Here is a 13,734-nt window from a genome sequence, read left to right on the forward strand (position 1 = left end):
AGTTTTTACTTGTTATCCAAGTATCTAGTAGCTTTGCATATATTGTAACATTTTTACATGCCTGGAATTTCCCTTTTTTAACTATGTTGTGGATATTTTTCAAACATATGCTTATCGCTTAAGTAGACAACTTTGTCGAATTCCAGCCAGTAAACTTGGAAGTATTTTTGAAAGTTAAAGCGTGGCATACTGTGAAATGGAAGTTTCTGAGTAATATTTTGTTCCAGTGTATTGATGCACCTCTTTTAATACTACCAATACAGAGCCAACAGTTTAGAAGACAACAGGAGAAAAAAAAATAAATCTTCCTTTGTTTCTCCTATCAGCTTTACCCCATGCCAAAACAAGCTCAGAAACTCCCATGTGTACCTACCCAGAACAATTCTTAACACACACACACAAATTCTCACTAACTCTCTTTCTTCTTCACCATAATCTGCGACCCTCATTTCCACCCCTTGCTTCCTGGTTGAAGTAAAACGTTGCTGTGGACACCCTTCTGAAAGACACTTTCAGCTAATAGTGAGGCTCACAAAGAGCACTATGTTGCACCATCTTTAATTAACATACTCTTAATGTTGAGGTGATTTCTCTCATGAAGCTTCCATCAGATTAATCTTGTTTTCTCCTTTTTTTTCTTTACATTCTTCCCATAGCTGTAACTTACACAAGTTACAAGAAAACACCACCACCAGTTCCTCCTCGTACCACCTCCAAGCCACTGATCTCGGTCACGGCACAGAGCAGCACAGAATCCACCCAGGATGCATATCACGACAGCCGGACTCAGAGGATTTCCCCATGGCCGCAGGATGGGCGAGGGATGTACAACTCCACCGACAGCCTGGACAGTAACAAGGCCATGAATCTCGCCTTGGAAACTGCAGCCGCGCAGCGCCACGCGTCCGAGAGCCAGAGCACCTCGATACGAACCAGTGACAAGGCCATTTTAGTGACAAAAGCAGAGGAGTTTCTTAAGAGTCGACGTTCCTCTATAGGGATCCAGGTAGACTATCATTAACATCTGTTCTGTCATGCATTGCTTGCCCTCTTTCTGAAAATAGCATAGAATGAGTCATTCAGCTTCACTGGCTCCAATACTCTAACAAACAACCCCTGGCTGCTTTGTGTTAATTGTAATTCACATCATGGCAATGTCGCCGTGCAGAAAAGTCTTCAGCTAATATGCTGTACCTGGAAGAAAATTAACAAATAAATCTCTAGGGAGGTTACCTGTCATTAACACTTGATATGAAAATTATAATGCAGAGCTACAGGTGAGCAGCATGTTCATCTCCTTCCTTCCATGAATTCACAGTCCTTTTATAGAGTTATACCAGCTTTAAAATGCTAGACTGTATTTTTTCCGTTATCTTTCTCTTTTGACCTTGGAAAATGTGTAATGCTGTTGGATCTTCAAGTTATTCTACATAAAACAAGCTCCCAAAGCCTCACTTTTAGTTGTGCTGGGGAGAACATGCCAAGGAAGAGAAAGAAATGTACTGGTGTAGATACAGCATAATTATAGATGGCAAGGAATTACATAAGGTTAGTAAGAACAATCTCTGAGCATTCCTGGATTTGTCCACCAAAATATGCAATACTTAGTTCACCTGACAGAATTGCTGTCAGACTGTGGTAAGTTCAGTCATGTTGTGTCAACATAAATGAAATAAGACAACTCCAAATACAAATTCCACACACTTCTACTAAATTCCTTCTACTAAATGGAAAACACTATAGATAGCAATGATCATTTGTTTAAATCTCTAGGAAATACCAAGTAAAAATAAAAATCAGTATGTTCTTTTATTTTATTTAAGAAGTAGTGATTCCATTTCCATTAATTTCATAATACAATCAGAGAAAAGTATTTAAGTATGTCACAGCTATTTACTGAACTTCACTGTTTAACATCTTATGTGGTATAATTTGGCTCTTCCACAACATACTAGACTAATGGGAAGGAATAGGCTTTGACAGCAAGCTGCTTTTCCTTTTCTCAACATGAGTATTTGCTACTGCTTCTTTAGATGCGGAACAGTAAAATGCGATTGAAGAGCAATGGTAAAATATCCAGATGGCTACTTTTCAAATGTTTTACAAAGTAGCTAGTGCATCCTAAATTGCTGAGAGAAGAGGCTTAGCAGGTAACGGTGAAAACCTCGAAGGAGCAGCAAGTAATTTTGTGTACCTTTTAGCCCCTAACTTGAAATTTACTCTTCAGAAAGGAATAGCATCTAGTGTTGTTCTTATCTCTTCTTTACAGCTACTGTGCATGGTGGTATTTAAACATATTGGTATCTTTCTTCAATCAGTCATGGTATTTCAGCAATTAATTCTGAAATTTTGATGATATCACTTGATCCTGTTTCTTACTGCAGGTGATGACCAGTACTTTTCACTGTGTCTAACACTTCTTGGTATGTGGAGTGTTTATAATCCACAAAAACATTTGTGCAATTATTTCCATGGAGGCAGCGGATCTTCTGCAGCTACTTATCTGATGCTTGGCTCATAATACTGCTCCTCAGGTGCACATACTGAACAAGGCAAATACTGTTTACGACAGCAGGTTTTAGAAAGATGAGCTGCTTGTTATCTTTTGTGAAGTGCAAACTGCTTGGTTGTACCATTTGGCATTAGATAAGGTAAAAATTGCAAAATTACCCTCAGCACAGTATCCTGAGAGCACAGTTTAGTTGTTCGGTTTTTCTTCTGCAGTAAATTTCAAATTGTCCCATTAGTTTGAAAAATAACTTTCTGCAGCATCTTTAAGCAGAAAATACTTTTTATTTTTTATTTCTGTTTCCAGGTTTGTAAGGAATAAACACACCAGGTAGAATACTCATATTGCAAACTTCATAAGTAGTATATATGCCCTCAAAATACAGTTGAAGTATTTAATTTCTTTTGGCCTTCTGTGTCAAAGCACCTTAGAAAAGGATGGGTCTTATTTGCATATCTTCTTGATTGACTAAATTACTTGTTTTCTCATTAGCATGCCATGCCAGGGTAATGCATTGAATTTGCATTTATTTGCATTAATTAATTTGCTATCAGGATGGTTAATTTGTGCATTTGTTAATGTTTCATTCCTTTAACACGTTGGTGGGAGAATGTTTGCTTCATGCAAGAGCAGAGAGGCACAGAGATAAAGGATGACCAGTGATGCCTCTGCATGTGGAACTGCTCTGGACCCAGCCTACGGCTCTCGTGTCTTTGGTATATATGATTTGTGTAGTGAATCATTAATACAGGTCCTTTTAAAAAGTCCTGGCATACTAGGCATGTGCCATAGGATTGATATTTGCATGCACAGGAAGCTCAAGCTCCTGCGGGAGCATTTGACTTACTATGAAGAGCAGTAGCACCCAGTCTGCAAGAATAGAGAACAGCACAGAGATGGTAACCCATCTCACGGAATGTTAGCCCTATCTCCAGTGGGATTTTTGAACAAAAAAAAAAAGCTTCAAAGCTTTACATAAAATATCTGGTTGGTTGGTTTGGTCTTTTTTCATTGTCATATTTAAATCAAGAAGAATTTTGTCAGATGTGTTAGTAGGCACTGGAAAAACAGATGTTGATTCCTAAATTCAAATGAATTGCAAAATACTGATTCTGGAATTAAAGATTTAGTCAACATTCTTAAGAATATATATAGAGAACAAATAATTAAACTTCAGTAATACTAGTAGCTATAATCTTCATATATGTCTTCTATCATGACAGCAGAAGACTAATCAAAGTATTTCTATTAAAATGCAGGGTAGAGATTATCCAGAGTGAAATAACCACCAAGTCAAGACAAGATCATTGCTAATGTATTTTCAGGGATTTCCCTTGCTCTTTTGCACACTCTTGTATACACGCTAATTATTAACAATCAAAAACTGCTCTAGTTAGAAACCATATTAAAAGCATTTGGATTGTAATATATGTGAGAAAAAATGTCAATAAGTTTATCCTTATTTATTTCAAGTATTTTGAAACCTGCAGGGTTTTTGTTGTTTGTTGTTGTTTTTTTTTCTATTTAAAAGACATATATGCTTTTCAAAAGGAAGAGACTCCAGAAGTAGATGAGATGGAAACAAATGTATCAAGTGTGGAGGCTGATTCATTATGATATTTTTGGAGACAAGTAGTAATTGTAGCATAGAGAATGGACTCTGTCATCTTCATTCATCATCAGGAGATCACACTTCAAAATACCTGGGGTGTTTTTTAATCTCCAGAATCTTCATTAAACAAATCATTCTTATGAATCAAAGCCTGTATTCAGGAGGATTAGCACCTAATTGTTTGTGTTGAAAGGGGATCTTCTGCATAATAGTTATATATATTCAATAAAATTATTACCATCATAAGGTAAAAATTCTGTTCAAGTAAGTCTGGAGTCACAGACTGGAATTTCCCTTCAAGGCAAAGCATTTTGTACACACATGGCATACTTACTTGGACGAGCACCTGCATTTTCTTTGTACTGTTTGTTTAGGTTATACTATCCTTGCCAGTACTGTACTTCAGTGTACACATAGCAATCAAAAGAAATACTTGCTCTGATCATAAGTGATCCAAAGTTTTAGAGCTAACTGTTGTTCATTCTGCTCCTAAAATCACTGTCAGACTGCAGGAGTCAGAGAAAGTTTTTTGAATGTTTCTGTGGCACAGAGGCTATAACCTGACCTCTAGAGTTAGCATTCGCCTCTACATATATAAAAATAAGTATAGCTCTCTATATATAGAGAGAGAGAAATCAGAGTTCACAGTCTTAGGCAGATAGCACAGTTCCCATCCAGTGGTTACGTTTTGGCCTCCCCACTTGTCAAAAAGTATAGCAGTTATAATTATAGTTAAAACAAAGCTACAGTTACTTAAGAGCCATCTAGATTTTGCTCTTTTCACAAATTACTGTTGCTTGTTTTCTTAACTGCCATCTAATATAATGAAACATTCAAAGTGGGGAAGATGCAGATTACTGCCTTGCAGAATATTTGTTGGTTCAGAACAATTTGCCACTTTGCATTAAATACACCAAAAAGTTACAAGCAATGACTGCTGTGTGCATTATTTTGCTGTTCCTACCTCCTTTTAGGTTGACATGAATCCCATTTCTAAACTCTGGTACACGTTTTTATCAAAATGTGCTTTCTTAAAAGATCAGCAGAAGTTTTCAACCCATTGTGGGATATGCTTGTGGTAATTAGCACTTACTGTGTCACGCAACAAATTTGAGTAGTCCAGATGTTCTGCTGGGAAGTAGCGGAGTAGCTATATGGAGCCCTGTGGTGAGGCACAAAAAATCACTCAAGCATGCAAGTGTAGGTTTATTTCGGTTTCTAAAATTTCTTTTAAAAGAGTATATGGTTTTTTGGCTGATAAAAGTGTTCCATCACTTAAGGAAAGCAGTAGCAGTACTGTAGTTTCATTTTAAGTATTTTTCCTTCTTCGAAGTCACTGCATACACATGAGATCTCCCTATACCTCAGAATGGTTATCTGCATTCACAAATACAGGTACTTGATCCAGTGTCAAATGTAATGTTTTCTTCTCTTTTTTTTAATTCTTGTTATCACTGAGAAGCCTATGCAACAGAGGAAAGGAATTATTTCCTTCTTGTGAATCATCAGAGAGATTGTTTATTAAATTCTAATTATAGAATGAATTGGTTACAGCAGCAAAACCCTCTGTGGGCAGTGAAGTTGCATGGGGAGAGATAATGTGGTCTGAAGGACTCTTATTACTGATGCTTATGAGAGAGAAGCAAAAGACGCCAGGTTAAAATCTGTTTTCTTATGCATTGAATATATTAACTTCAAGCCTCCCTTAAAGACAGTACATATAGAAGATTAGACTGGAATTTTTAGGACACTGCAATAGTACGTTGCAGTGCTCATGTTTAAGAGCAGAATACTTTAAGATAGAAATAGAAGTTGCTTTTAAGCTGAAAAGGCTTAGTGAATGCTTTGAAGTACTAATATAGCCAGTTCATGCATCCTTGTCTAGAATGAATGCCTATAAACAAACTAAGATTCATTATACCAAGCAAGTTATTTGCAATAGCGATTTGCATTAATTCAAATAATTTTGTGTTAATATAATTTACTTGTAGGTCATTTATTACCAAGTCAGTGTCCATATCTGATACTTAGTTTTCAAATTTTGTGCTGGATCAGTCATCAGTGACTGATCAAAGAGGATTCATAGAATTGTCTGCTCCTTTTATTGGCAGCGAAAAATTTGGAGAGGATGTTATGCCTTTGTGAAAAGTAAGACAGAATTTCAGAATGCTAAATTATGGTTACTGCTAATATTATAAGCCTTATGGTCATACTATAAACCCATAAAAACCCCCATTTTTCACTGCATAAAGTGAAAAAAGTTTTAGTTCTTTGTTAGCAAGAAGAGAGGAAGATGACCTGCTAGATTAGATCTACTCCTTTCTTCTGCTTTTGGTCAGTGTCTTGCTATTTTTTTGTTTCCTTGTCCGTGTGAGACTTCCTCATAACCAGACAGATATAATTTGTCACATTTTGCTTTACTGAGATTGCGGGCCAATTTGCAAATATTAAGGCTTTTAGAACCCATGTAAGTATTAAAACAATAATGAATCATGGAGAATAACAAGAGATTTATTAAGACTTATTTTAGTTTCAGGAGCAACACAATCAAACCAAATGTATTACTTTTCTCCTCTGCTCATTTAAATCTAGCCTGGCCAATCTGTTTAAATCTAAAGAATTTCCTGCTGTCTTCTAGCAGGAGTCTATAATATCTGTCATTCAGAAATGCAATTTAGTTGTTCATTTGTATCACTGTGAGTGAAAATTATTTCATTATTTCCCACTTTTACTTGTGTTGGCATTTGATCTCTTTTCAGATCTTTTTCTTTCTTGTTGTTGGTTGCTAAAATATTTGCAATCCTAGATTCCACACAGACACACACACAGAATGGCATTTTCCTGCTGTTACAAGGCACAGTGAGGAAATGAAAGTATTAAAATATGAAGGCAATCAGCCGGTCATTTAGTGAGTGTCAGCCTAGACAGGCTGGAGGGAAGGATAATTTTGCAAGAGTTTATATTTAGAGGTTACTAATGTATTTTTTATTTTGATACCTAGGCTATCAGTTTCCTGGTAATTGTGTTTTGAATAAAATTTTAGAGCAGATTACTACATTTATGCCTGTAAATTCTAGCTGTCAGTTGTACACTGGGAAAATTATTCAATATATACTTCTCAGTGAAATACCAAAAAAGAAACACTTGAAAACAGGTAGATGAAGAAGACTTTTTCTCAATGTGTTGCATCAATGGAAAGATACCAGTTTTAAACCACCATAGTGAATCACAAAATGGTTTGGGTTGGAAAAGTCCTTAAAGATCATCTAGTTCCAACCCCCCTGCCTTGGCCAGGGACACCTCCCACTGGACCAGGTTGCTCAAAGTCCCACCTTGGACATCAGCTTCCTGCTAGAACTCATACAGGTGCACCCAAGAGCCACTGTCTAACCATTTTATATTATCTGCTTTTATTCACTACCTGCCATCTCCCTTTGAGAAGAAGTTGACTTCACTCTTCAAACAATGTTGATGTGTATTTGACTGAGCCCTCATCACTGTGGTCAAGGCTGTGAGTGTACCTTGCCTCTCTGCTCCCCCAGACAGACTAGATGAGTATCTCAGTCTTGGCCCAGTTAATTCATTTCTGCTCACCTGTCTCTAAGGAAGATGTTTTATATGCAGCTTTTCTCACATCCCAGAAAGGACTAGGTGAGTGCCTAGTCTTTCTCTTAGGCTTGCAATTATTATTCCAGACTCTTTTGGACACTCCAATGCTGTAAATAAGGGTGTCTTTCCTGATACATATCTCTTGAGATAAGAAGCTGGACCTTACAGCTATGGTACTAATAGCAATGTTCTCTCAGGAGAGGGTGACTCTTCAAGTACAGCTGAAGCTTCTCACCCGTGTTGCAGGGAAAACCCACCTTAACTAGGAAACCAACTTGCCTGTTTTTCACTTGGTTATTCTAGGTTTTCTCCCCAGGCTGCCTACCTCTGTGGTTTTTTTTCACTGCCAAAATCAAGGATCCTTCTTTTTATACTGACAACACCAAATCCTGGAGTCTGTTACCAGGTCTAAGTGCCTAGCTTTCCCAGTGCACTGACCCTCCAAGTGAGCATAGCCAGCTTCCATGCAACTGCCAAGGTGGAAGCAGATGGCAGAGTGCACTTTTTCCTTGACCTCATGGACTCACTGGGAAATGTCTTTCCCTTACAGCTGCCACACTAATAGCCAGAGCTTTCAGCAAGCCCATGCCTTACACTACACTGTACAGTTCAAGCATGCCTTCAACATTTACTAAAGTGTTCCTGCCCTAGTTCTTTCCATAAACATCTCCAAGACCCACACTCAGGTAAACAGGAATGTGTACTGATTACTGTCTGGAAATCCCTTCCATGCAAATCTACATGGACCTATGGCTTGAAGATGGGAAGAGAAGTACATTCCACATGTACATTCACTTCCCACTCTGCTTGCCCCATCTCTTTGCCTCGCTCCAAAAATCTGGTGGGATTGGGATTGGGACTGTGCCACCGAGAAACAGCTGCAGAGTGTTCACTGGGCCCCTTCCAGAGGCACCTATGACTGCTGCAAGGGGAAAGGTTATCTTGTCTTCATCAGAGGATATACCCTCGAATTCACACACGGCGTGTGCCTATTGAAAAACTGGTTGCAGATGTTACTTTTTTTTTTTTTTTAACAGTGAAAATATCATTCAAAATGAAAATAGTTCTACCCTTTCCCTTTTTTTCCTGCCTCTCCCTTGATTCAAAATAATTTGCATACTGCAGCACTCACTGTGTTTGTGTCAAAGACCTGGGGGCGGTGTGGTGGTGGGGAGTGTTACATAAAATCCCACAGAAACATCCAAAAAGCAATGTGGTCTCAGTTATGAGGAAAACTACTGTGAATATATCTCAGTAAGTGCATTTCAGATAGGAGTACTATAAAAAGTACATAAATTACTTGCTTGATGTCGCAGTTTCAGGACCATGTTATTTTAAAAGGTGAGATGTGACATTCTACTGTATCTCATTTAAATGGTTCTATATTTGTCAACACAGTTGTCAATAAAATTTCATTGCGGCATTTCTTTTTATCACTTACAAGTTTATCGGGCTACTTGAGATTTTATTTTGTTTTGTAAATCAAAGAATATAAAGAGACTGTTTTATAATAATGTTAAAAGGGTCTATCCTGTGGATTCCTCATTCTAAGAGCTCTCCCAGACCAGGCTTGCTCCCTGCTTCCACTGAACTGAGTAATTGCATCTGCTTAGGTTTGAAATAGGGAATTACGCAGCAGAACAGCAGTGCTTGTGCAAAGCTTTAGAAAACACAGCACACCAAAAAATGACACCAGGCAGAATACCTGTTTCATTTATTTTACTGTGCTAGGTGTTTCTTAGCAGTTAGAGAGGAAATCTGTAATCAATTTTTAATGCGTGCAGGTAGAAATAGTGCTGAGCGTTAGTGCTTACTCTACAGGCTAATCTTTTCTGTTGAATTAGGTGGAAACAGCAACTGATTCGGATACTGAAAGCAGAGGCCTACGGGAATACCACTCTGTTGGAGTACAAGTGGAAGATGAAAAACGGTAATTCAAGCATGTTCAAAAATCTGTAGTCTTTCATAACACAACACACATTTGCAAACAGAGTTAATAACAAGCATCTGGCAAGTGCTGCCCCTAACTAATTCACAAAGCCACCATTTTTTACATGCATGCTGGTAATTTGGTAACATTTTTAGAGATTACTTAGCAGTTGCTTAATGTTTAGTTATCTTTCCAGTTTTTAACTGGAGGGAAGGAATTGAAAGTTTTAAATTAAAGTAGTGTATTTATATAATTTTATTATTGGCAGAACAAATACAAAGAACAGTATATTGGAATATTCTTCCTTTGATAGGACCCCTCATACTGATCCAGGCTTTCCCAGTCAACTTACAATGGTTAGGATAGAACCTGTGGTACCTTTATCTTAAACTAGAATCAGCATTTACTCTTGTTCTCTAGCTTTGTAAAACTGCTGGCCAATGTACTAACCCACAGGTTATCCATGGCAGGCACTGCCTGTTAAGTACTGGACTGGGACCATTATCTCATTTCATGGCAGCTGTCAGACCGTATCTGGCTGCTAATTGCCTTGTACCATCATTGACTAGAAGTAATTTGAAACAATACGCTCAGGTGTGAAAAGATTTCATAAATAATCTTTGCTTCTCTATATAACTTTTAAACATAAAGCTTTTTGAAAAAGTCAGTATTCAGAGGCATATCACAATAGGAAATCAACAATTCTTAATATCTGAAATTTTTTAATGCATGTATTTTACAGACTTTTGTCAGGAGCTGTAACCCTGCAATTCTACTAGGTATTTCCAGTTTGTTTAGTAATGATATGTAGTATTTTGTGGTATGAGAATAAATCAATATTTCCTTCCAGAGATAATTTAAATTATTTTCTTTTGTATCTTTGCTCAGATCAATGATGCCACTGTGCATTTTTATTTTCCTCTCTGTTGTTACTGTTCTATTTTAGTGAGATAGGTACAAAGAAAAAGTATTTAGCATAAAGTTCAAGGAGAAAAATAGAATCCATTTACTTAAACATTATTCTGTGCCTCTGTATAATCACATATGTATTTACATGTCTTAATCTCTTTTCTTTCTTCCCTCTACACCAAGACATGGACGATTCAAGCGCTCAAACAGTGTAACAGCAGCTGTCCAGGCTGACCTGGAACTGGAGGGCTTTCCAGGACACATCACTATGGAGGACAAGGGACTTCAGTTTGGCTCATCATTCCAGCAGCACTCAGAGCCCAGCACACCTACTCAATACAGCGCAGTGAGAACTGTACGGACACAGGGACTGTTCAGTTACAGAGAAGATTATAGGACCCCAGTTGAGACCTCAAACCTTCCACCACCAGAACCCTGGCTAGAACCAGCCATTGAGACAGTAGAGACTGGTAGAATGTCTCCTTGTCGACGAGACGGATCTTGGTTTATGAAGTTGCTACATACTGAAACTAAGAGAATGGAAGGCTGGTGTAAAGAAATGGAAAGAGAAGCTGAAGAAAATGATCTTTCTGAAGAAAGTAAGAGCATTTCAGTACCTTTTATTATAGATGTCTGCTAAAATAAGAAATCTGTTAGGATAAAGTTGTGGTCTGTAGTTTTCCTTACTCATCTTTTAGTACCAAAGACACTCTACAGAACCAGTAGATATAAGACCTCTGTGCTGCAACTAACTGTACAAGCTGTCATTTCCCAAAGTAAGGTTTTGTAGAAGTAGTTGAGGAGCCAACTGTAGAGTCAAGCACAGGAACAAAGTCTGGTGTTAGATATGGCTGCAATAGCTTCATCCACAGCTCCAACTCTGACACATTCTTCTCACTCATTTCTACGGCTTTAATGCTCAACCCCTTTGCCAGAACCACACAATGTGGTCCCACATTAACATTTTTTTTTGCCATTTTTCTGAAACCTGAGAATTTGCCTCTTATTAATAAATTGTAATTTTAAAATGTTTTCATTCATTTACAGGCACTTCTGCCTACCACAAAGGATCTGTTGGAAAAACAGAAGGGAGTAGTCAAGTACACTAGATAAAGCAGTTACACAGACATATGCACTATTAGATAATTCAGCTGCATTTTCTTGTTACAATTTTGTCAAGAATCACTATTATTCTCTCATGTCCTGTGGACACCTTGAAAGGTGTGATGGGATAAAGTGAAAAATAATGTAGACTATTTTGGAACAAGATCCAGGCCAGCACTAATGATAGTAATATATCAAAGTGGTCCTAGCAATCAGTAGCCAGCTCCTTGTGATTCCCTCTGAGGTCAATTATCCTTGTTCTTCAGGCTCGGTTTTATAAATATTTCAGTCCCTGCCAATCTGAATCATTGTCTCAGCTGAGATTTTCTCACATCACAAATTAGTTCATGTTAAATTTTCTTACTAGCATTTTTTCCTGCACTCTCATGAGTCTCACTGTCACCTCTGAATACTACTTCTTGATCATCATCTTTTCTTCTCAATGAGTTCTTGCTATGATTTACCCTCAGGTCTTGGGCCAGGTCTGCATGGTAACTAAAAGGCCAGTTTCTATTTCTTGCACTGACCTTTTCAAAAGAAAGAATGTCTACCTTTTTAACATCATCATTTTTTATTTTACACTCGTATTTCTCCACTATATTGTGCACAATTCTGCCAAGTAACAAGGTAGGATTTTGGGTGATGGAGTGCATAAGTCTGGTTTCCTTCCTTCAGCCTCCAGTGCTTTCTGGATTGTAGGGTTTTGTCCCTGTTTTCATCTTCACAGAGCTGAGAATTTTCCTTTTGCATTGATACTGTGAAGACTTTAATAACCTCCTAGAGGCTGTTAAAATATGAGTAATACTGGATTTGCTTAGCCTATGTGATTTCCAAGCCTTCTTTCATAAGGGTTATTATTTTAATACTTCTTTTTAACATATATGTCTTATTTTTGAACTCCCCAAGTCTTTGCACGGCTGAATACTGACATTTCTCTGCCATCACTAAGTATTCCAAAGTACCTGCTTCCAATTATTGCCTGTTACTGATGTGGGGACATCAGTGGTTACTATCTGAAGCAGAAGTTCAAAGAGCAAGACTTTAATCCGCTTGGAGAGAGTAAAATTATTAGGGAGCAGAGGGGAGAAACACATGGGCAGTTGTGCCTCCCTTTCCCTAGAAGGCCAGGAAGGAGTCTGCAGGCAAGGGGTGGACTTTTCTCATCTCCTCTGCAAGCTCTTCCTCATGCACAGCCCTAATCAAATCTGCAGCCACATGAAACAAGCAGTGGAAACATTCTCATGTCAGTACTCCTTCTTCCCTTAGAGACACAGATAGCTAGTCAACAGTGTTATTCTCTGGAATATGAGCCTGGGTACTGCATCAGAAAAATGTGGAGGAGCTGATTTTAGCTGATTACCAGTTACCAGGTGCAGAACCACTCTCCCTCCCACCAGGTGAAGCTGAGAAGTACTGTGAAACACCTTGCTGCATGGGGATATGACAATTAGGAAGATAGTTTTCAGTAAATTCAGGACCTTAAAACAAAGTGGATTTTTTTTTCTTTATTACTTCTATTAATATTCAGGATTAGTGACATTAATCTTAATAACCTAGACTATTTCAGTCAGAAAACAAAATGGAATATCAGGATTTCATGTTTCCCCATTTGCAATGTAATTCTACTCTGTAAGAGAAAAAGAAAAAGCAATTCCCTGACATAAAGTTACTAAAACACACCTGAAATGGACCTTTGAAATCCTCTTTTTAAACTAACCAAGATGGGTTAATTACTTGTGTTTGGGGAGACATTTTGACCTCCCTAATAGGCTAGAGAAATTATTTTAAAATAGGTTTATATAGGGTATGCAAAATCAGATGTTCGTCTTCAGCTGATTGTCAAAAGTAACACCCAGACTTCCAATTTTCCATTTTATGTGACTCATTTCAAGAGATCTTCCTCAAATAATTTGCAGATTGCATTATCTGTGAAATGTTGTACCCTTTCACCTAATATAGCTTACATTAAGTAAAAGGAAGTTACCAAGGAATGACTTTCATGGAGGGGATGAACTTCACAGCATTTTAAAATTTCGGTATGAGCATTTTTTTTTCCTGCTG

The 13,734-nt window shown here is 37.7% G+C and overlaps 1 protein-coding gene across 1 annotated transcript in view; it reads left to right on the forward strand.

Annotated features, from left to right (window-relative positions):
* Positions 1–13,734, forward strand: part of DLGAP2 (discs, large (Drosophila) homolog-associated protein 2) — a 98,780-nt gene that overhangs the window by 71,294 nt on the left and 13,752 nt on the right. The window contains exons 6-8 of the mRNA XM_009999175.1: positions 657–1,006; positions 9,575–9,660; positions 10,753–11,168. Of these exons, the coding sequence (XP_009997477.1) occupies positions 657–1,006; positions 9,575–9,660; positions 10,753–11,168 (852 nt within the window). The remainder of the gene's footprint in view (positions 1–656; positions 1,007–9,574; positions 9,661–10,752; positions 11,169–13,734) is intronic.

Source organism: Chaetura pelagica, unplaced genomic scaffold, assembly GCF_000747805.2.
Source record: "Chaetura pelagica isolate M959 unplaced genomic scaffold, ChaPel_1.0 scaffold90, whole genome shotgun sequence".
NCBI lineage: Eukaryota > Metazoa > Chordata > Aves > Apodiformes > Apodidae > Chaetura > Chaetura pelagica.